The 23,471-nt window shown below is 36.6% G+C and overlaps 1 protein-coding gene across 2 annotated transcripts in view; it reads right to left on the bottom strand.

The window, feature by feature from the left end:
* The window catches only part of LOC150081051 (microtubule-associated protein RP/EB family member 1-like), a 151,101-nt gene that overhangs the window by 50,778 nt on the left and 76,852 nt on the right, over nucleotides 1–23,471 (bottom strand). For both annotated transcript variants that reach the window (XM_090382067.1, XM_090382068.1), the window contains exons 4-5: nucleotides 15,461–15,567; nucleotides 128–347 (exon numbers count right to left, since the gene is read on the bottom strand). In XM_090382067.1, coding sequence (XP_090238193.1) covers nucleotides 128–347; nucleotides 15,461–15,567 — 327 coding nt within the window. The remainder of the gene's footprint in view (nucleotides 1–127; nucleotides 348–15,460; nucleotides 15,568–23,471) is intronic.

Genomic DNA, 23,471 nt, shown 5'->3' with positions numbered 1-23,471 from the left:
GAAGGGGAAACACACAGAGAGAGAGAGAGATTATTTATTTTTAATTCCTAATGTTCACACAGCCCCCGATTTAATAAAATCTAAGGCAATTAATGAAAACTAAAATATTAAAGTTAAGAACTCTTACTTGATCTAGTTATAGTCTTTGCCAACGTGGGAGGTCCTAACCTCATTCCAGAACCACTTCTATTTTGATTTCCACCTGATCCAACAAAGATACCACCCCTGGCTTCATGAGGATTATATGGCTGCCCATCATAATTGGCATCAAAGAATCGTTTAAACCACTGTAGGAATTCAAAGTTATCCTGAAACCTTCCTTTAATCAACTTATCCACAGGAATATGCTAAAAATAAAAGGAAAAAAGACTCAAATAGTACAAATGCAGATTTGAATTATAATTAACTGAAATAGCATAAAATGCTAAGATACTGCATCTTAAATATGAAACAATGATATTAATAGTGCATTTATTACTACTTAAATTATTACTACATAGTTCGATTTTTTTGGACAAATTGAAGTTTATACGTCGATTCTCATTAATACAATTTTATTTATTTATTTTTTTTATCAATTTCTATTGTGCTCAAAAACTTCATTTAATCTTTTTTCATCAAGGCTGATAAACTTTGTAATACCCTATTTCTTGTTTCCCGAATAGAATTTTTCTAAGTTTATAGTGTTTGATAAAGATAATTTTATCAATTAGTCATTTTTATGTGTTCATATTTTCTTTTACTGAAATATCAGTGATATTTCTGTAATGATACAATGTGATAAAATGCAACAGAAATGCTATTTTTTCCACATAGTTTATAAGAAACCATGTGGAGAAAATAGCATTTCTCAGGAGTCAACCAAGTCACTTATAGCAGATGAAACGAATTGCATTTAGACATTCTAACAACGGGAATGTATTATAACTCTTGAAACAATGCATTAAACTTAATATGGATCCAAAGGAGTACAAACAAGGCAAACCCCCTTAATTGTTGCCTAGAGCAGTGACACGCAAACATATTTTGCTTGCGACCCACTTTATTAAATATAAAATTGATGCGAGCCCTCGATGCAAACCCCGAAGTAGGATGACCAGATTTTTAGAGAAGAAAAATGACATTTTTAAAAATTATGCAGTAGAAAATTTTATTCAAACACTGAGAAAGGAATAAAAAAAAAAAAAAATTGTTTCCTTTTAATTTACACATTAAAATAATTGTTTAATATTTTAATTGACTCTGGCATGAAGAAATTTCAAAAGCAAAAGGGATCACAAATCCAATAACTTTTTTTCTGGAGATAAACTAAATCATTTGGAAAAATTCTTAATTAGCATTGTTAGGTGGGTGGCAATGATATCCCTAAATTGCAAGATCTCAATATTATTGCTATTAACAAAATCAGAAAATATGGGAACATTTCAGTATTATTATGCTCAAATTCAGTTTTTTCCAAAGATTATGCTTCTTTATCACTGAGTTCATATATTAATACAGGGTGTCTCAAAAATACACGGCATAACTTCAGGAATGAGTTCCTCGTATGTGGACAATAAAAATATTTTATATCAACATAGTTCCGGAAATGCTTGGTTTCTGAGTTTTGAAGGTCTGTCTATGACACTTAACTGTTCACATCACCTTGTAGTAATTGTTAAAAATGTCCACCTTCTGCCTGAATATAGGCCTCAACATCAATGTCTCATGGACTAGTGAAAACTATGCCAAATTCCTGGCATGTTTCATATTGTCTCACAACCTGCCACAATTCGATTGTGGAGTGTTTCCATATAAGCTACAGGAGTCGAATACACCAATCACTTTAAATGGCCCCACAAGAAGAAATCTAGTGGTTGGAGGTTGGAGGCTAGGCAGCTGGTCCACCCATCTACTTCAGGAGTCATAGATCTTGGTCGACCTCTGTCGGCAGCATGAGGTGTAAAGGTCCCATTGTTCACAAAGGCAGGAATGGATACCTTCAAATGTTTTCCTGTCTGGAAACCTTTTGTGGTACAAACGACGAGCCTCCAGAGCATTGCCATCTGCCAAACCCTACATAAAGTGCATATCCGCTTGTTCCTGATTTCGGTACAGGGTCGGAATGGAAAACCACCAGATTCTGTCAGTACCTTGTGAAGAAGGAAAATCACCTGCGGGAGATAAGACATTCCGGTTATTAACTCGGGAACCAAGCATTTCTGGAACTATGTTGATATAAAATATTTTTATTGTCTACATATGAGAAACCCATTCCTGAAGTTATGCCGTGTATTTTTGAGACACCCTGTATATTTATTCCTTGTCCTAGAAGACAAATTAAAATCATCAAGTGTTTCGAATATATCAACAAGGTAACTAAGTTTTCCAAGCCATTTTTGATTTGTAAAGAATTGAGTAAGGTTCTGATTTTTGTCCAATAAAAACAATAAAACTTGATGTTCGAGGTCAAAAAGATGTCGCAACACTTTACCACTGCACATCCACCTTACTTTTGTATATAAAAGAAGCACTTCATAAATGGATCCCATTTCATTACAAAGTATAGTGAAAAGTCTGCTATTTAAGCTTCTACCTTTAATAAAGTCGATCACACTTACTGCATCTTTCAAAATTTCATGAAAATCAGTTTGCATTTCCTTTGCTACTAATGCTTTCCTATATGTAATGCAATGATTAAAAACTATATCTGGAGCAATTTCCTTTACTTTGCCTTTTAAACCTTTATTTTTTCCTGTTAATGCTGCACACCATCAGTACAAATGGTAACACAGTTGTTCCACGTTAAATTATTTGTTTGAAAGAAAATATTTATAACATCAAAAATCTTCTTACCTATCGTTCTTCCTTTCAAAGCTTTGCAAAATAGAAAATCCTCCAAAATATTGCCCTCATAGCAGATCTGACATATACAATAAGTTCAGCAAGGTTTGAAATATCTGTGGATTCATCTGCATTGCAAAAATTGGACTGTATTGCAAATATTGGATTTTCTCTCAATCGATTTAATAAATTGAATTTAATGTTGTCCACGGTAACCGTATTACCCCGCAAGACCGTCTCTGGATAGAGGAATGGTTTTTAAATCATTGCTGTACTTTTCTCCATGCATAATTGAAATAATTTTTATTACAACAGCAGGGAGAACAAGAGATTCAGCAATAGTATGTGGCTTCAAATTTATTCCTATTAAAAATGAAACTTTCAATGATGCTCTTAAACCTTTACAAGGAACTGCTGTACTTTTCATCACAAAAGATTTCAGACCTTGTGGGCATCAGCATATCTTTTGAAAAAAAGATTCAGTTTTTTCATTAGCTCTGGATCTTTCGTATATAGGGTTTTATGCTTTCGTTAGCCAGTTTTTCATATATTACACACACAGGACATTGTTAATCATAAACACTAATTAAAGCCGTACTTCATAAATTGTTCTTGATATTTTCTATTCTTTTATTCTGGAATATGATGGCTCTCTACCAGAAATTGGTGGTTGCACTACACTTGAAATAACGTTAGTGTCCAAACTTTCACATGATATATTTCTTACCTTATTAGCTTCTGAAGTATCTGTAGTAATATTGTCATCACTCCTTGGCTGTATTGTTCTGATTACCCAATTGTCCATGGTAAAATATATATTGTTTTTCTCTTCTTAAAAATAATGATAATAACAATGAAACATGCTATATAAAAGTATCAGAAGATTGAAAAACATATCCAAGTAGACACGAAAGCATGAATTACAAAGCAGAATAAAGCATACATGCAAAAAGCTTGCTACATAATATATATATACACGAGTATTTACTGCAACTGCATATTTGCACCTCTGGCTTTTAGGCAATTTGAGAATTTGTGCTCTAGGAAGCACGAATTAAGAGCTAAAGGGATTACCATTCAGCAATTGAGAATATATGCTGAGAAGTCGCACTGGTCAGCTGCTTTCTGTGTGTTCATAGCCAGTGAGCGAATGAAGGGGTATTCCCAATGCGGACAATAAGTAAGGATGCCACCTGCATCACACATGTAAAATTGCCACAATCACTTTAATTTATCCCACGACCTCTCAATTTGGGTGCAAACTGTGAGGTCGCACCCCACACGGTTTGCACACCACTGGCCTAAAGGAACACAAAGATGGTATGTTTTCAGAGGAGCTTCACTGCAAAGGTTCGCTCTGTTTTCAAAGAAAAACTTCAGCCAATTCTCACTGGTTTGGAAACTCTTTTCAGCTCTACTCCATCTCATAATAATAGAATTTTCAGGCAAGAGTGTATGGGGGGGGAGATCACACATATCCATATCATTCAGATACCATCAGAGACCATGTTTAAAGCATGGCACAATACAGGAAAATTCCTAATGATTATCACAGACTAAGCTAAAAAGAGTTTGCCAAGTCAGATCCACACTTAATTAATCACTGCATGTAAACAATTCCTTCTTGGGTCACTACCTGCTTGGGACTGAATTGCAGGGCATCAGTAACTAATACTAAACATAGGTAGCTGTCACGTTCTCATCTAAGTGATCTTCAAGTTAATTGCGAACAATTCCAACCAGAATTGGCCACTACTACTACTCAACCACAGTAATCCCCCTCTCCACTACCCTCAATCAAATCTCAGCCACAAAGCCTTTTGATGGTGATGTAGAGCCTCATTTCAAATATGAAATTCCTCTTTTTACAGGCTAAGGTTGCTGGCACTTTTCTATTTAATAGATAGTGATTGTTCACAGATAGATGGTTACAGGTATTCTTTAGTTGACATAGGTATTCTTTTCTTACTTAACTATTTAGCTGACACTCCGAAGTATTTGATATATCAAAATAAATAAACAACTTATGAATTTAAGTAACTTTTAGAATCACATAAGTGTATATTTTAGTATTCCTCCTATAAGATAATCACTTTCGATTACCACCATTAATTATTGAAGTGAAACTGCTCCAGGCAGTTTTCACATGGGAGTAACTTGCATTCATGGATTGACAAAAATCACAACAAAAATGTGACAAAGCAAACTAAGCCATAAGTAAAAGCATTACAGGTGCTCTGAACAGCCAACTATCATACTGGCTGAATGCACCAGTTCTCGTCCGATCACCAAAGTTGAGCAGCATTAGGTCCCGTTAGTAATTGGGAGGGTAACCACCTGGCAACACTGGGTGTAGTTGACTTTTTGCCTCCCTTTCTTTTTAATTGGTAAGGTAATAAAGTGTAAATCTGTACTTTATATCTTTACTTCTATAGCCCGTGAATAATATTCCTCCTATTTTCACTTATTAGAATGGCCGTTAATAGAATTAAAATTCGATTTGCAAACATGATCACAATGACCGGCGCTTACTACATATCGTATATGTTAACGGTATTTTGTTATGTCCATCGTAAAGTGATTTGATTGTACAGTGAACCAATCGTAAAGCAGGGGTACACTGTAGCGAGTGTTGTAAGGCATGTAGAGCACATATACGTGCAACGTGTCCGTGGATTGACAAAAATTGCTAAGAAAATGCAACACAAAATGATTCACCCCCTCCCCATCATTGTACCACTCTTTACCAGGCACAAGCAATGCATGGCCCAATCAGTACCCCTACTGATTATGTCATGCTATTGAAATGAAACTTCTTTAGGCATGCCCTATGTAGTTTTCACACGGGAGTAACTTGCATCCATGGACTGACAAAAACCACAACGAAAATGCGACACAATGAAATACGTAACAGCGATGCATGACACAATCAGTACCCCTACAGCACAGCCATGGTGTATTTCGCACGCATGTTGCATTTACATTTTAAATTGCTATATTTCAGCTTCTGGCAGCCCGATTTTAAAAACCAAAATATTTCTTTCATCATTCTCTATAATATTTCATAAAAAATTGACAGAAAAAAAAAAATTTATAATTCAACATACCAAAGACTATTACTGGGTGTCATAAGGTGCATAGAGCATGTATACGTGCAATGCGAACACTAAAACCACCTCCACTGAGTACAAAAGAGAGATCTGAAAAAACTTTGTAATAAATTTGAAAAAAAATTGTAAAATATTAAACCACTGTAACATTGAAATAATAAATATTTCAAAAGATTCTAAAGAAGTTTCACTTAACTTCCACTATGCATGCTCAGCACACACATATGCACAATTTTTTTTTTTTAAATGGAGAAGTTTGGCTGCAAAAATTAACATGGTATTTTGGTTTCTTTCTTTTTTCAGCTACTTGCAACTAATTTTTGGCTGTACTGTTGGTTAGAATTTTTTTTTTACAACGACATTTATAATGATGGTTTTTGATCTTATTTACAATCTGGTCTCAGAAATAAGATTAAATTTTTAACATTGCTTATTTTAAACTATTTCTTGGCTTTCCTTTCACAAAAACTGATTGGTAAACGAAAGACACCACTTGCCTGTTTTATCATTTCTGCATGCCTGCTAGGTGGTTATATTAATTCCTCATTTCATTTGAAATCCCAGTTCAATTAAATTCCACTTCTGTGACGCTAGGTTAAAAGTATTTCTGACATCTACGTTTTTTAGGCCAGTACTCATGTTTCATCAAACTTTCCCTTCTCCAATAATGCCTCCATATAGAGTGATCTGTGAAGGCTGCATATGTGTGCATATGTTGTGGGGGGGGGGATTAAGAGGAGGAATCACAATCTTTCAGTTATATTATTGAAGATCATAACATATTCCTTTTACAACATTTACTAAATTCCTTTAACTACACCTTAGTTTGGTTGTTTTATTTATAATTTTATTATATTGCAATATTTACATAACATAAGTATTTAGTCAAATAGGGCAAGGAAGACAGATTTTTGATGCATGGGGGGGGGAAGAAAAAAAAAACACATAAGAAACAATGATTTGGTTTTTTAATGGCACATTGGCAGCTGTGGCCATAATGCGCTAAGAAACAACAAATTATGCCAGTCTCGAGTGTCACCCCAAAGATAAAAACAGAACAAACCTTCAGAAAGCACTAAAACCTCTACATCAAGCTACTTTCTCTAAGTTTCCAGCCAAAAGTAATCAAACACAGAATGCAACCAATGCAGATAAATCTCAGTTACTCAAACAAAGTAAGTGAGTACACTATTAACTCTGTGATCATCGAAAGGTGTGACCAAGTTAACGACTTGGGGATTCTCTTTTCCAGCAGTGCTAAATTTGATGCCCATGCCCTTAAAATCACCAGCAAAGCATTCAAAACACTGTGATTTATCAAACGGAACATCTACAAATTCAAAAACTACAGATATGCTGTCATCCTTTATAAAACTATATTCTCCCAATTCGTGAATTCAGCCCACCCATCTGGAATCCTCACACGAAGACTTTAATTAACAAAGTTGAAGCAGTCCAAAAAAACTTTTGTCCATTACCTTATGTTCCGTAATCCTCTATTTTATCATTCTGTGTACTATGAATCGCTGTGCGATTCCTTTCATCTGAGGTCTCTGTGCACTAGAAGGCTGACATTACCCTTCTAGCCAAAGTAATCACAGGAACTTATGAAGCATCTGATATCCTTAGCAAAATCAACTTCAATGCTACTTGTAGACAAGTCCGGAACCTTACACTGTTTCGCCTTGACTCTGTTACCACTGACTTTATGAAGTTCAGTCCACTGAACAGAATCAGCAAATGACTGACTTTTTTGACAACTCCCAATCACTGATGAACTCCATCCGCAAGTTTGCCTCTTGTCTTGAACTGCAAAGTGACTAGACCTAATCTAATTATTGTAGTTTATTATTATTATTAATGGTTTTACTAATTTCTATTCTCCAATTAATTTATTATTTGTTTTATCGGTAACTTAACTTGATGCATACCACTTTTGTACATACAATTTTAATGTTTGAATCTATATCAACATTTATCTTATTGTTGGATTCTTTATTATTGTTATCAACTGTTCATTGTTCTGCTCTCAGATACACTGTTAATGGTTACCTGTTGTGTATCTTGTTATTAATCAAAAATTAAAATAAAATAAAGCTATGCAAACAAGCCTAAACTTCAAGGGGTGTGTGATGGTAGTAAACTACAAAAGAACACTTACTCTTAACTGTCTTCACAGTAATGTCTGGGGTATTGTAAACAAAACGTGTGAATTAAAACTCCTGTTTAGGACAACAAATGCTGACATAATAGAAGTAACAAAATAACAATGTATTTAGGAAAGATAGAAGACAGAAGGACAAGCTTATCAAAAGCATGCAAGACAGCAAAAACAGCTTTTGCTGAATCAGAAATTGCTTCTGCCAGCATAGAATGTGTGGTGAGAGATAGTTGGATGCAAAGGTATAATGAGAGTGAGAGTAATCTACAGGCGAGAAGATTGTGAAGAGTTACGACGAGAGTCTCTACATGCAGATGGAATGGTCAAGCAAGTGCAAATGTCTTATTAAGGGTGACGTCAAACTGCCTTTAAATTATCGGAAGTGGGAGGGAAACTCACCACGGGGAACAAAATTTTTAAATAAACTAGATTATTATTTGTCCCAGCAGGTAAGAGAAAATACTAGAGGTAAGAATATTATTCTTGAATAATAAGAATACTAGAAATATTATTATAAGAATGCTATAATAATAAGGATATTATTATTATACTTGACTTAATCATTACTCATAAATCAGATGACATCACAGGACTTAAAGTACAGGAATCACCGGGAGATAGTGATCACACAGTCCTTAGTTGGAAGATGAAGAAATATGCTGCAGCAATTACAGGGAAAGGCATAGGTTTAAATTTCAGAAAAGGAGTCTATAGCAGTTTAAGGCAGGGGTTCTTAAACTGTGGGTCACAACCCCTAGAAGGGTCATGAAGAAGATTCTGGGTGTCGCAAACATTGATAACCTGATTAAATTAAATATTTATTATAGAACTATTGAAATTATTAGACACCAGCAATTCTTAATTGTGGGTTGCAATCTCTCCAGGGATCACGAAAAAGAATCTAGGGTTGCTAATAATTTCGTCTTATAAATGGAAGATGAAAATGGAAGTTTGTTCCAGAAATCCATCACCCTCTGGCTAAAGGCAAACCTCCATACATCTATTTTGTAACTGTTTTTCCTTAATTTGAATTTATGCCCTTTCAAGTACACAAATCTGAGCAAGAGGAAGAATTCCCATCAGCACTGAGCTTGCTCAAATCATTCAGAGCCTTAACTCCTCAATCAGATCACCTCACAGGTGCCTAGTCACCAAATTCGGCAATTTGCAGAATTTAAGCATTTCTTGGTAGGAGCACTCATTTGTATCCTTTACCAATCTTGTTGCACTTCTTTGTACTCCTCCCAGCAGCCCTACATACTTCCTAAAATGAAGCCTCCATTGCTTTATACAAAGGGATAATTACAACCTTATCCCTACTAGCAAAGGGTCTGTATATCACTGAAAAAACTCCATGGGATACTCTGAAAACTTCATATCTCACTTGCACAAGTTGCAAGTAAGATATGGAGTAAAAAGTTTCTGAAAATTTGTTTTTATATGATTGAATATTTGATGGAAGGGGAAACATTTCACCATAACATGAAAACCAACAGAATTCCAGCAGTCAGTACTATAACAAATGCAAGAAGATCAAGTTTACTACCCATTTAAACAAGAAAGTGAAAACTGTTTTTATTGTTTTATAACAGTGACCTCCAGAAATGTGCTTTAGAAAAATATCACAAAGACGATAACTAGTGAGTCAACAGCAGGATTCACAAAATGGAATGGAAATGTTGAAAAATTACAAGGGTTTTCCCAGCACAAAACTCAGAAAATCTCGCATAACACGGTATGTGTTATGTGAGATTTGCAGCAATTCTCAAACAGTGTTGTAGAAGTACCAGGTTATACAGGGGTTGCCTGTACTGCATATGGGAAGCAGTAACGCCAGAGTATGTATCAACTGTGTAGTACTACACTGACACTGATAGAGAATGAAAAGGACCTGGGAGTAATTATGCAGTCAGATACGAAGTTTTCTGAGCCGTGCAGATGGTCTGCAAGAGTAGCTCATGGTGTCTTGTCAATGATATGCAGAGTTTTTCTAGGAGGGATAAGGTGGTGATTATCCCCTTGTATAAGGCAATGGTCAGGCCACACCTTGAGTACTGTATATAGGGCTGGAGGCCTCATTTTAAGAAGGATGTAGCACTGCTGGAACAAGTACAGAGAAGAGAAACAGGATTAGTGAATGGAAAAGGTTGCTCTTATAAAGAAAGGCTTAAGTTTTGCAAATTACAGTGCCTGGAGACTAGATACCTGCGAGGTGATCTGATTGAGGTGTATAAGGCCTTGAATGGTTTGAGCATGCTCAATGCTGATGGGATTCTTCCTCTTGCTCAGAATAATAGCCTGAGATGGCATAAATTCAAATTGAGGAAAGACAGTTGTAGGATAGATGTGCAGAAGTTTGCCTTTAGCCAGTGGGTGGTTGATTGTCGGAACAAACTTCCATCTGTCATCGTAGAAGTTGATAGCTTAAATAGATTCAAGGCAGAACTCAACACAAATATTTGGAGCGAGTGAATGGGTGAAGTGAGGTTGAAGTGAGGTTTTTTTTTTTTTTTTTTTGGCTGACGCGGTATAAAGCTTGCTTTCTTGCCTCACATGCCTTTACTAATGCTAATGTGGGTTGAATGTTGAGAAAATGAAAGAATATACTTGTTAACATTAGGCCTGAATTTCTGTAGAATTTAATTTTCAGAAAATACTTATGAAGAGGTTGCTCCAGAAAATTGAAGTTTAAGAAATAAATGTGGAAGAAGAAAAGTTAGTTCTGTGAGTTTCAGATTGGACAGTAAAAATCTGACTGGTGGCAAGTGTTCAGAATGGTTTGGATGAGTGAGCAGGAATTAGAAGCCAGTTCAGAGAACAGTGCCGATGGAAGTGCCCATTTCTATAGAAAAGGTATGCAGTACAAATAGAAGGTTTATGAGAAAGAGTGGATAGACTGTGAGACATGGGTCATTAATGAACCTAACTGACCTCTTTTGAATGGAGTCTAGAACCCTGAGAGAGGTTTTGGGGGTACCACCCCAGATGTGGGAACAATATTCCAAGGTAGAGCAGATTTGAGATTTTTACAGCTTGAGTAACACTCAGGCCTGGGAAACCAAACCTGAACAAACTGGATAAGTGAACAAAGGATGGGGACAAAAAAATTTTCATGTTTGTAAATAAAAGGGGAAAAAAAAACAATCAGATCAAACCCTTGTGTACTGGGTATGGAAAAGTCGTAGATAACCCCGCTGATGAATTTAATTAGCACTTTGCATCAGTCTTCCTCCTCAATTTAATTCTTCCTCCTTTTAAATGATATTGATGAAAGGAATATAGGAGAAGCTGTCAAAGTTTGACAACTTAAAGATAAGCAGGACTTAACAACAGAACCAGGCTATGTTACTTCAAAAGGAGTTGGATGGATTGCAGATATGGTCTGAAAAATGGTAACCATTATTTATTTATTATTTAATGTTACCAAATGCAAAGTATTATAAACTTGAGGAACAGAAATCCAGGAGTAGTTTATATTAATAATTTAATTCTAATGTTCAGAATTAAATTATTATTAGATTAATATTAATTTAATTCTGATGTTCAGAATAGGACAGACTTGAAGATTATGATGCATAAGGCCATGAAGTTCAACATACTGTGTAACAGGTATCAAGAAGGGCACAGGGTGTACTATTCATGATTTACTGGAGTTTTGTAAACAGAGAGAAGGAAATCATTATCCTTCTCTATAAGATGGTGCAACCATATTGGAATACTATATCCAGGTCTGGTGGGTCACATCTAAAGAAGGATACAGACCATCTAGAGAATGTGCAAAGAAGGGTACTATGCATTATCCCAATGAGGAAAATGCTCAGCAGATGTGGTATGCAGAGCTTAGCAACTATACACTTTGGTGAATGGGGGGGGGGGGGAAGTAGCATTCGATTGAAGTGTATAAGGAGGATAAATAAAATGAATGGGAAAAGAATATGCGCACTGGTGAGTGAATCAAGAACCAGGAAGCACAACTGTAAAATCTTAGGGAAGAACAGTGGAATAAAATGCTTGTGGTGGGGGGAACAAGGCAGAGTTTTTACAAAGTTTAAGAAGGGAATTGGACAGGCAATTTTTGATTATGGGATTTTCTCCATGAAGAAAAACAGAACAGTGGAATAAATTGCTTGGGGGGAAGGGGAAACAAGACAGTTTTACAAAGTTTAAGGGAATTGGATAAGCAATTTTTGATTATGCGATCCCCCCCCCCTCCTGTGTCAGCAGCAGAATAGGTTTGCTTCTTTAATTGATTCGAGCATTTAAACACTAATACAGTAGACTCAATTTTCCGGGATAGAGGGTAAAAATAAAATACCGAATAATCGATTTCATGGATAATCCAAAAATATCAAAAAATGTTCAGCAACGTACCTAATAAATAGATAAAAAATGAACAAATCTGAATAAATGAATAAATGAAATATGAATAAATAATAGATAAAAAATGAACAAATCTTACCACGCACTACTCGCATGTTCAATACGATGCGTGCATAGGTAAAAAAACATTTCTATAGATAATGATGTATGCTCAGGTTGGCCGACAAAGGCTGCCAACAGGTGTGCACAATAATTTTCACAAGTTTTGTTTAAACTTAAAGTTTATTGATATCTTTAAAACATGTTTTGTTTTTAACATATTTTAGTTTTACGAAAAATAGGAGAGATTAACGAAAATCAATTCACTTAGAAAAATATGAAAGTATAGATTTGTTTTTTGTCTTTTGCAACCTTTTGACGATTGCCACTTCGAATATTACTTAAAACCATTTTTAGAACACTATAATTTTGCTGCTCCAGGTAGTCAAAAAGTGTTTCTGTGTGGTTTAAAGCAACACTGTGGCTAATTTTTTGTGACAATATCCACTCTTCTTCATCTTCTTTATTCCCCAATTTGTTGCAAATTTCATAACATTTCTGGCACCAGATCTTCAGTTTTCTTCAAATCCTAGGAATCCTTAACCATTTCCCAGTAAAATTTTATGCCAAGACCTTTATATTTTATGTTGTATTTTTTTGTATATTGTATGCTTTTTATTGATTTCCATGCTGCTGAAACTTCGTAAATTGTGTCCAATACAGTCAGGTTTTTCCAAAATGTCAATAGCTAGACATTTTCAATACAATCCTGTTTCATTGGCATTGTAAATTTGTTCCGGCACAAGTTCATTGGTTTCAATAAATTTTTGAAACTCACTAGTGAATTGTTGGGCAGCCGGTGCATTAACTACTCAGTGTTTTCACCTTAAATGGCAATTTGACAAACGCCATGCCTGTTTAAACTGCATAAACCACCCAGAAGATGCAGTAAAATCACCCTGCAATTTTAAAATATCAAAAAATATTTTGCCTTGGCTCTTCTGCTGTTTTTTTAGCTAAACCACAATACCACTGCCTTGTCAAGGTCCTCATATGTAGACTGTTTTGTCATTTTTCTGATAGTCATGCCTTTAATGCTATCAGATGTGCTCAAAAAATCGAATAGCTTTCCTTTATTTTTTTTAAGATGTCACGTATAGTTTGGTCACCAACATTATAATGGTTCATTAGAGATTTAATGGACGCTCTGTTTTAAAAATTTTCAATAATTTCAAGTTTTTGTTCAATTGAAAGCAACTCTTGTCTTTACCCATCATTTTTGTGATTTCTAAACAAAAAAAGTCGACATCCCTGACATAAATAATGAAACAAAATTTGTCTTTTTGTAGTGCAAAAGAACACAATAATCCACATGACGCACTAAAACAAACTAAACATTTGTACGCTTTCTGCTTTTTTTTTTTTTTTTTTTAGTGGTGGGTGGGAAGACAGCCGGGGATTGCAGGAATAGATACATTCATCTCCCAACCTTGACTTATAATGCCGATTCTTGTCGCTTATTTACAACTTGCAAAACATACGTTTATTTCTATTCTATTTATTGAATTTTATGATTTCTGGTTGACTTTTTATTATTTTTTTTATTTACTTATTTGGAGTCTTGAAGTGTCCTGGTTAATTTGATCCCAGTAAATTATGAGTCTGCTGTACTAAAATAAAACCAAATTAGAGATAAACAGAACAATGAAACTATAAAATGAAAAAAATAATAAAATAAACAACAAGCAAGAATCTGAAAAAAAAAATTAAATAAATAACAACCAAGAACCTGAAAAAAAAATTAAATAAATAACAAGCAAGAAGCAGAATTTACCCAAGGAAAAAGAGAAGCACGAAATCAAAAATTGTGGAGCCTGCAAAGATAGGTGCAACTGATGCTTGTAATAATGCTAGGAAACCCTACCCGTGGACAAGTCTATATGTGAATACCGACATTTACTAAGAGCAGATAGATAAAGCTTTGGGAAACTAAAGTGATAACTTCATCACAGAAGCATCTGCAATTGAGAAAATTCCCAAACATCGCATTTCTGTCATGGCCTGATTACCAGCAAAACTAATCATAGATGCCCTGATGTGACACGATAAAGAGAATTCAAATAAAATTGAATCTTTCAAATAAAATCTTTGACACCCCGTATCCAAGAAACTATTCTATTTTGAATTATCTCTTGGTTACAGGGTCTTTAAGTTTGACAGACACATATTTAAGCATGCATCTGTCAGCTGAATCTGTCTTTAGATTCACATCAGGACATCTGTGGTTGGTTCAATGCTAATAAGAATGCCACGACAACAATGCAAAAGGCTGAATTTAGTGGAAGATGCCACTGTGGTTCCCCAAAACTTTGGGTGTTATTTTTCATTTGTTGGTAACTGTTATATTTGCTTAAGAGCTGATGTACGGGTAGATTACTTGTATCATTCCAGGCTACAAGTGCACCTTATCTTTGCAAGTCTATGCTACTGCATGTCCCTGGTTAAGTAGTTGATCCTGCTTGTTAATCTGTTCCCCCCCCCTTCCATTTTGTTGTTTTTCATTGTGTATTCCAATTTATTAAATTTATCTCAATTGTTTGCTTGTAGATAGCAGTTAGCAGTAATTTTCATATATTTATAAAATAGTTTCATTTGATACATCTCTAGTAATTTTATTTCCCCTTCTCATTTGGCATGAAATGCTTTTGGCATTTGGTATGAAATGCTTTTGTATTGCCATATAACAGTGTTTTATACTAAAAATTTAAATAAACTACCACCAGACATTGAGGTTTTTATTGTATTACAAAGAATACTACAAAAAGCTATTTTGTTTTAAAATAGTCTCTTCAAAACTAATACACTGAAATGTATCAAAATAATAATAGTTCTAATTCATCAAAAACTGTCTTTCCTTAGAAATCAATCACTTCGTATCATCACAAAAGCATAAATAAAACACCATAATTACAATAAAAATACATTTCAAATTGTATAATTTCCTTACTTTATCAGCTCCAACTTTCTTAAATGCTGCTTGCAGCAATTTGAAGTTCTGGATATATTCATGTTCTAGGTTTGTTTTAAATTTTACTTTCTTTAGAGATATGCTTCCTGTGAAAGAATTATCAAAACATTAGATATATGAATGTGACCACAAAAACACATTTCTGATTAAATCGAATTCAATGAATGAGGTATTTGGGCTAACCTAGATGAAATGTAAACAGATAACTAGTCAAAAATCACTTAAGCATGTCCGAGAATTTAGACCCCAATTCAAATTTATGGATTCAAGTAAAATATATGTGTGGGACCCTCTTGAAGGATGTTTGTTAGGTTTTGTTTCTAAGCAGATAATTCTTCCTGATGAGCCAAAGTTCTCAATTCTGGTAATAACAAGTTGTTCACCTTTCCAAACAAGGTTTGGAAAGGTGAACAACTTATGAAGGGTACCGACACCCACCAACTGAAGCACAATTCATGCAAACCTAATCAATATTACACTGTAGGAAATTACCGTATTTCCCCATGCATAAGACACCTTTTTTTCAAAAAATTTGGAGTATAAAAACTGGGTGTATCTTATACAGTGGTTGTAGATTTTTTTTTACTTGCATTTCCCGCTTTTTCACGCTTGTTGTCTTTGCGCTCATTGTTTCACACTTGTTACTGGTATATTAGATTACGTTTTTCCACGTTCTGCCCAGAAATGGCTCAGAAAAGATTTTCGTACAGTGCTGAATTCAAGTTAAGTGATCCAGTTTGCAAAAGTGAATTGAAATCGTGCTGCTGAACATAAGTTTGGTCTTCCTCCAACTGAGAAAACAATCCGAGACTGGCTACGGGAAGAAGAAACCCTACTGAAAACGCCACGGCAGAAGAAGGCCATTAGAGGCAAGTCAGCAAAATGGCCTGATTTAGAGAGGGAATTGAAGATATGGATTGAAGAGCAAAGGGCAATTGGAATTGTTGAAAAAAAGCACTGTTGAAAAAAAGCCGTGAAATAGGGTTGAATTTGAAAGTGTCTGCAATTCTGCCCAGACACGATAGGAGGGAGTATATGATGAGAGCCTTGTCAATCAATTCGGCCCTGGAAAGATTGTGCAAGGCTCAAGGGGTAGAATTTTTTTCAGCCTGGACTGTACTTGTTAACAGGAGGGATTGCTTCTACAGGGATGGGATACACTTAAATAGAAAGGGTGCAAGAATATTTGCTGATGCTATCGAGGCAGTGTTAGGTGGGTCGGAAAACTGCTAGCTTGGGGGGATACAAAGACAAATAGATTAACAGTAGCCACTGGCAGAGGTGAAAGAGATTCTTGCACTGCTTCTATTGGAATGAGCAGAAGCCTGAAAAACAAGATTCAGGATATTTCAGAGACTGCTGGGAGTCATTGCGGTACAAGTAAACACATGGGTTGTGTTAGGGTAGCTAAGAATAGAAATAGGTGCATGTATACTTGCTTGTACACCAATGCTAGGAGTTTAGTAAATAAATTTGATGAATTTGAGGTATTGCTCAAAACATCAAAGGCAGATATTGTTGGGATATCAGAGACTTGGTGTCACACAGATATAAGGAATGCAGAACTGGAATTTGGGGAGTACAACGTCTACAGAAAAGATAGACTGGATAGGAAGGGAGGAGGGGTTATGCTATTAGTTAAGAAATACATAAAATCCAAGGAAGTGAAGCCAGTGGACATCGCTGGATAGTGCAGTGTTGAGTCAGTTTGGTGTGACATAAGCATTGGGAGATCAAAATTGAGAGTAGGAGTGTGCTATAAGCCTAATGACTCTGATGAGTATAATAAGAAACTGTACAGGGAAATAGAGTGGGCCAGTAAATCAGAGAGTCTTATAATGGGAGATTTTAATTTCCCAGATATTGACAGGAATTTGTGGGCTGGTCACTCACACACTAGCAAGGCTTTTGTGGATTTATTGGATGATTGTTTTCTACATCAGCATGTTTGGGAGGCAACTAGAGGGAGGAATACTCTTGATTTGATTATCAGCAGTGATTCTTCATGCATTAAGAATCTGCAGATAAATGAACCACTAGGTGGCAGTGATCACAGTGTGCTGAAGTAGGATTTACTCAAAGAGGTAACTACCATTAGGGGTAAAGGGAAGGGTTATTGCTTTCGTAAAGGTGACTACGATGGACTGAGACAGTATTTAAATTCTATACAGTGGGACCAACTGATGATGTTACCAACAGTAAATGCAAAATGGGAAGCATTCAAAGAACTTATCTTGGAAGCTACTAGACTTTACATACCAACTAAGAAATATTGTTCACGGTTTAGGCCTAAATGGATGTCAGATGAACTGATGAGGCATATGGCAGAGAAGAAACATGCACGGGATACATACAAATTAACACATGACACAGAAGCCTATGATAGATACAAGTTGATCTGTAACCAAGTTACAAAGGAGGTTAGGCAGGCGAAGGCAGATTACGAGAAATCCTTGGCAAGGGATGCAAAGAAAAACAGCAAAGAGTTCTTTACTTATGTAAACTCTAGAAGGAAGGGGATTAATCAGATTGGTCCACTTGATATCGATGGGTCAACTGTTGATGATCCTGCTCAGGTAGCTAACAAACTAAATGAATATTTTGCATCGACATTCACACACGAGGAGTTATTTATCGAGGGGAATGCCAGAGGTGTATTCAACTCTAGCAGTAAGCTAGAGAATCTTGTAATAACTGAGAGTAAAGTGGAGGAGAAATTGTTGAAGATAAACACAAGAAAGGCACCTGGGGTGGATGGGATCTATCCAGTTATATTAAAGGAGGCAGCAAAGGAAGTAAGCAAACCCTTAGCCATAATTATGAGAGCTTCCTTGGACTCAGGGGAGGTACCCATAGACTGGAGTTGTGCAAATGTGACCCCAATTCACAAAGGAGGATCAAAAGCTGACACAAGCAATTATAGAACTGTGAGTTTAACTTCTGTTCCAGGAAAATTAATGGAGGCACTAGTTAAAGAAGCACTGCGGGATCATTTAGACAAGACTTCAGTTATAGCTCGGACACAGCATGGTTTTGTTAAGGGGAAGTCTTGCCTGACCAATTTGATTGGATACTATGATGCAGTCACAAAGGAACTGGATGCAGGGAATAACTTTGATATTATATACTTGGATCTTAGAAAGGCTTTTGATACTGTTGCACATGGAAGACTGCTGCACAAATTGGAGCAGTGTAACATTGGAGGCAAATTGCTGCTGTGGGTAAAGGGGTGGCTGAGGGGGAGAAGACAGAGAGTGGTAATCAATGGACACTGCTCGTCGTGGACTAATGTTATTAGTGGAGTCCCTCAGGGCTCAGTGTTGGGTCCATTATTGTTTTCTGTATTCATAAATGATATTGATGATGGTATATCAAGCTTAATGTTGAAGTTTGCAGACGATACAAAGGTAGGCAGGGTTGTCAAGGACACTACTGACACTATGCTGCTGCAACAGGATCTGGAAAGGTTGAGCAGATGGGCTGAGAGGTGGCAAATGAAGTTTAACATTGACAAATGTAAAGTACTACACATGGGAAACAGCAACCCCAGAGCAACGTATCAACTCTGTGGTATTACACTGACAGTGGTAGAGAATGAAAGGGACCTGGGGGTGGTTGTGCAGGCAGATATGAAGTTCTCTGAGCAGTGCAGACGGACTGCAAGAGTAGCTCATGGTGTATTGTCAATGATATATAGGAATTTTTCTAGCAGGGATAAGGAGGTGATTATTCCCTTGTATAAGGCAATGGTCAGGCCACACCTAGAGTACTGTATACAGGCCTGGAGGCCTCATTTCAAGAAGGATGTAGAGCTGCTGGAACGAGTACAGAGAAGGGCAATAAGATTAGTGAATGGAACAAAGGGGTGCTCTTACGAAGAAAGGCTTAAGATTTGCAAATTACAGTGTCTTGAGACTAGGCACCAGCGAGGTAATCTGATAGAGGTGAATAAAGCCTTGAATGGTTTGAGCATGCTCAATGCTGATGGCATTCTTCCTCTCGCTAAGAATAATCATCTGAGAGGGCATAAATTCAAATTGAGGAAAGACAGATGTAGGATAGACGTGCGGAAATTTGCCTTTAGCCAGCGAGTGGTTGGTTAGTGGAACAGACTTCTATCCCTTGTCGTGGAAGTTGATAGCCTAAATAAGTTTAAGGCTCAGCTGGACAGGTATTTTGAACGAACAGAGGGGTGAAGCGGGAGTGTTTTTTTTTTTTTTTTTTTTTTTTGGCTGATGCTGCATAAGCTTGCTTTCTTGCATCAAATGCCTCTACTAATGCTAATGCTGTGTCCACAAAGATGGTTCAGCATGAGGCAAGAAGAATTGCTGATGAAAAAGAAGTTACTGATTTCAAAGGAGGACACAATTGGTGCTTCAGGTTCATGAAACGGAATGGACTAAGCATGCATACACGCACCAGACTTGCCCAAAAGATGCCTGAAAGCTATGAGCAGAAGGTCCTTGAATTTACATCAGTTTTAATTGGGACAGATTGCAAATATGGACGAAGTCCCCCTTCAATTTGATGTCCCAAGTAACAGAACTGTTGATAAGAAGGGGGTGAAAACTGTAACTGTGAAGACAAGTGGACATGAAAAGAGGCATTATACAGTTGTGCCGACGGAACCAAGCTGCCTCCTATGTTGATTTTCAAACGCAAAACAATGCCAAAAGAAGACATTCCTCGAGGAGTGATTGTCCACATTCATAACAAGGGTTGGACGGATCAGAATGGGATGAAGATCTGGTTTGAGAAAGTTTGGAGCAGGAGACCAGGTGAGCTCTTACGAAAACCTGCCCTATTGGTGCTTGATCAGTTCAGGGCACACATAACAAAAAATACAAAGAAGATCGCTGCAGAGCAAAAAAACAAAACTTGCCGTCATACCTGGAGGCTTCACATCCCAGCTCCAACCACTTGATGTCAGCATTAACAAACCCTTCAAATGCTGCCATGAGAGATGAATGGAACCAATGGATGAAGTCTTCTGGGGACAATTTGACACCAGCAGGAAGAGTGAAGAAACCAACTATAGGAGAAGTTTGTACATGGGTGATAAAAGATCCTGCGATAATATCAAGATTGAGATCGTTGTCAAGTCATTTGCCTCATCCTCAGTTCCATCTATGGCATTTGAAATGCCATAGATGGAACTGAGGATGAGGCAATATATGAAGACAGTGATATGTCATCAGACACAGATGAGGACAAGCTAATGGATGGGAGTTTTGACAGTGATGAGTTGTATGAATTTTATGATGAATAAAACTTGAGTTCAATAACTTTATGTAATACATTTTTTTTGAATTTCGGGCCCCAAAATTAAGGTGCATCTTATACATGGGGAAATACGGTATGTTCGTTGCTTTCATAAAAGCCTCATTCAAAACAGTAATACAGTGAAACTTCTCCTAACAGACATCTCATGTTGTTTGGCATTACAAGAATACAAAATGGGATGACCTGCAAGATCTTTTCTTTGGTCAGATTACTGTTTCAAAACTTCTGATGTCAACCTTTGCTCAGATCATGCCAGTGAAATTATTCTTTTAGGAATGGAATCCTTTATTCCACATTCCACCTTAAAATCTTTTCCTTTATCTAAAACCCTGCTTTTCCAATAAATGTGCTAAGGCTGTTCAAGAGAAGAACGTTGCATATCGTAACTGGCTTCTTTCAAATTCTTCAGTTTCATTTTCTGCCTAAACCAGAGCTCACAACATTTGTAAAGCAGTTATTAATCAGTCCAAACTATATTTTGAACAGGCTGAGAGTAGAAAACTTGCTTCTTGCCCTAATGGTAGCTGAGCATTCTGGTCTCTTGCCAAAGCTACTGGCCGTAACTTTTGCCCATCTGTGCTCCCACCTCTGTCAAAACCAGATGGTTCTATTGTCACTTCAGACAAGGATAAAGCTGACCTGCTAGCATCACATTTTCCTTCCAACTCATGTATTAATGATTTGGTAAAACACCTCCCACCATGCTCCATTCAATGCCTCCTGTGGTCTTCCATCAAAAGGATATCAGAAGGATTTTGATGAATCTTGATGCTAAGAAAGCTCCAAGTCCTGATGGTATTTCTCCACTTGTTCTCAAAACCTGCACTCCTAAACTTACTTCTGTTCTTTGCTGCTTTTTTTTCACTTTCTTATTCCAAAGGTGTTTTTCCTTCTGCTTGTAAATTTGCTCATATCCAGCCAGTTCCAAAAAAGGGTGACAAATCCCTTTCATCCAATTATCGTCCCATTGCAATTACTTGTATTCTTTCTAAAGTAATGGAAAAATCAATTAACCACCAACTTTTAAACTATCTAGAAACCTTCCATCTGATCAACAATCGCCAGTATGGATTCCGTTAGTGTCGATTCACTGGTGATATTCTGGCTTGTTACCCATTTATGGACAAATTCAATGGAAAAGTTCGGAAAAACACAAGCAGTTGCTCTTGACATCTCAAAGGCTTTCGATCATTTTTGACAAAGGTCTTCTAAACAAGTTTCCATTTTATGGTTTGCCAACTGTTTTTTGTAACTGGTTATCCAGTTTTCTCTCTGACCCCTCACTGAGGGTGATAACAGATGGCTCTGTCTTCTAACTTCTCCACTAATGCTGGTATCCCCCAAAGTTCAGTTCTTTCCACCAATCTTTTCCTCTTGTATATTAATGACCTTCGACTGACTGGAAATCCTATCCATAGTTTTGCTGATGATAGCACATTGCATTCCACTTTCCGGTTTGAGAAAACTTGCCCTGCTCAATCAGTTTCAACTTCTCGAATATCCATTACCAATTCCTTAAATGCAGATCTCCAGGTAATTCCCAGTTGGGCAAAGACAACTTAGTTGATTTCAATCCTTCTAAAACTCTGTTGTTCTGTCTTATATCTCACAAAAAGGATTCTTCTGCTCCTATGCTTATCTTTGGTGACACTTCGATTTCTAGGTAAGATGATATACCTCTTTTGGAGATTACCCTGACTTCTAATCTCTCTTGGCACAAGCACACTACAAATATTACTTCCTTTGCATCTAAAAAACTTGGTTTTCTCTTTCGCTCTCGGCATTACTTTTCTTCCAAGCAGCTGTTCACTCTGTACAAATCACAAATCCACCCTACCATGGAATATTGTTCCTACATCTGGGGCAGCTCCCAAAACCTCTCTCACGTTTCTAGATTCTATTCAGAAGAGGGCAGTTAGGTTAATTAATGACTCCTCTCTAACAGAGTCTCCACTAGCTTTCTCACAGACATACTGTTTCTGCTGCATACCTTTTCTATAGATACTTCAATGGGCACTGTTCTTCTGAATTGGCTCTATAATTCTTGCTCTCCTTCAAAACAGTCTGAACACGTGCCGCCACCAGTGAACATCCATTTACTGTCCATCTTCAAACTCACAGAGCCAACTATTCATCTTCCTCGTTTATTCATTCAACTGCCGTTTTCTGGAACAACCTTCCTTCATACGTATTTCCTGAAAATTACAGTCTACAGAAATTGAAGTTTAATGTCAACAAACATCTTCTTTCGTCTTCTCAACCTCCAACCCATGCATGGTACAAAGTACTATAGGTTCTAATACTGCTCGCATTTGGGGTTTTCATAAAAAAAAAAAAAAAAACTTAGTGACCTAAGGCTGGTAGAAAAATTAGATTTGTTGCCAGGGAATCTTATAGACGCCCTTATATCGAGCATGGTTCACCACTATCAAGGACTGTTTATCTGCTGGAGGGGATCATATGCTGTGCTGATGTCACATGACCATATTTTTGAGGATCTTGTATCAACTTTTCTACCTGACCTTTTTGGTTATTGTTATACAACCGCTATAAAATCTCCCTTATACCTATCCCAAGTTTCTCGCTGCTCCTTATTTCGTCATTATTCTATGGAAAATCACCATACAAAATTTTGTCCTGCTTCATCACAAGTTGCATGTGTTACACCATGTTTTCTACATTTTCTGCTAATTTTGCCCAGGTATAG

This window comes from Mastigoproctus giganteus, chromosome 9 (assembly GCF_048544385.1).
Source record: "Mastigoproctus giganteus isolate SK-2022 chromosome 9, ASM4854438v1, whole genome shotgun sequence".
Classification (NCBI taxonomy): domain Eukaryota; kingdom Metazoa; phylum Arthropoda; class Arachnida; order Uropygi; family Thelyphonidae; genus Mastigoproctus; species Mastigoproctus giganteus.
This window is presented reverse-complemented; position numbering and strand designations above follow the sequence as displayed.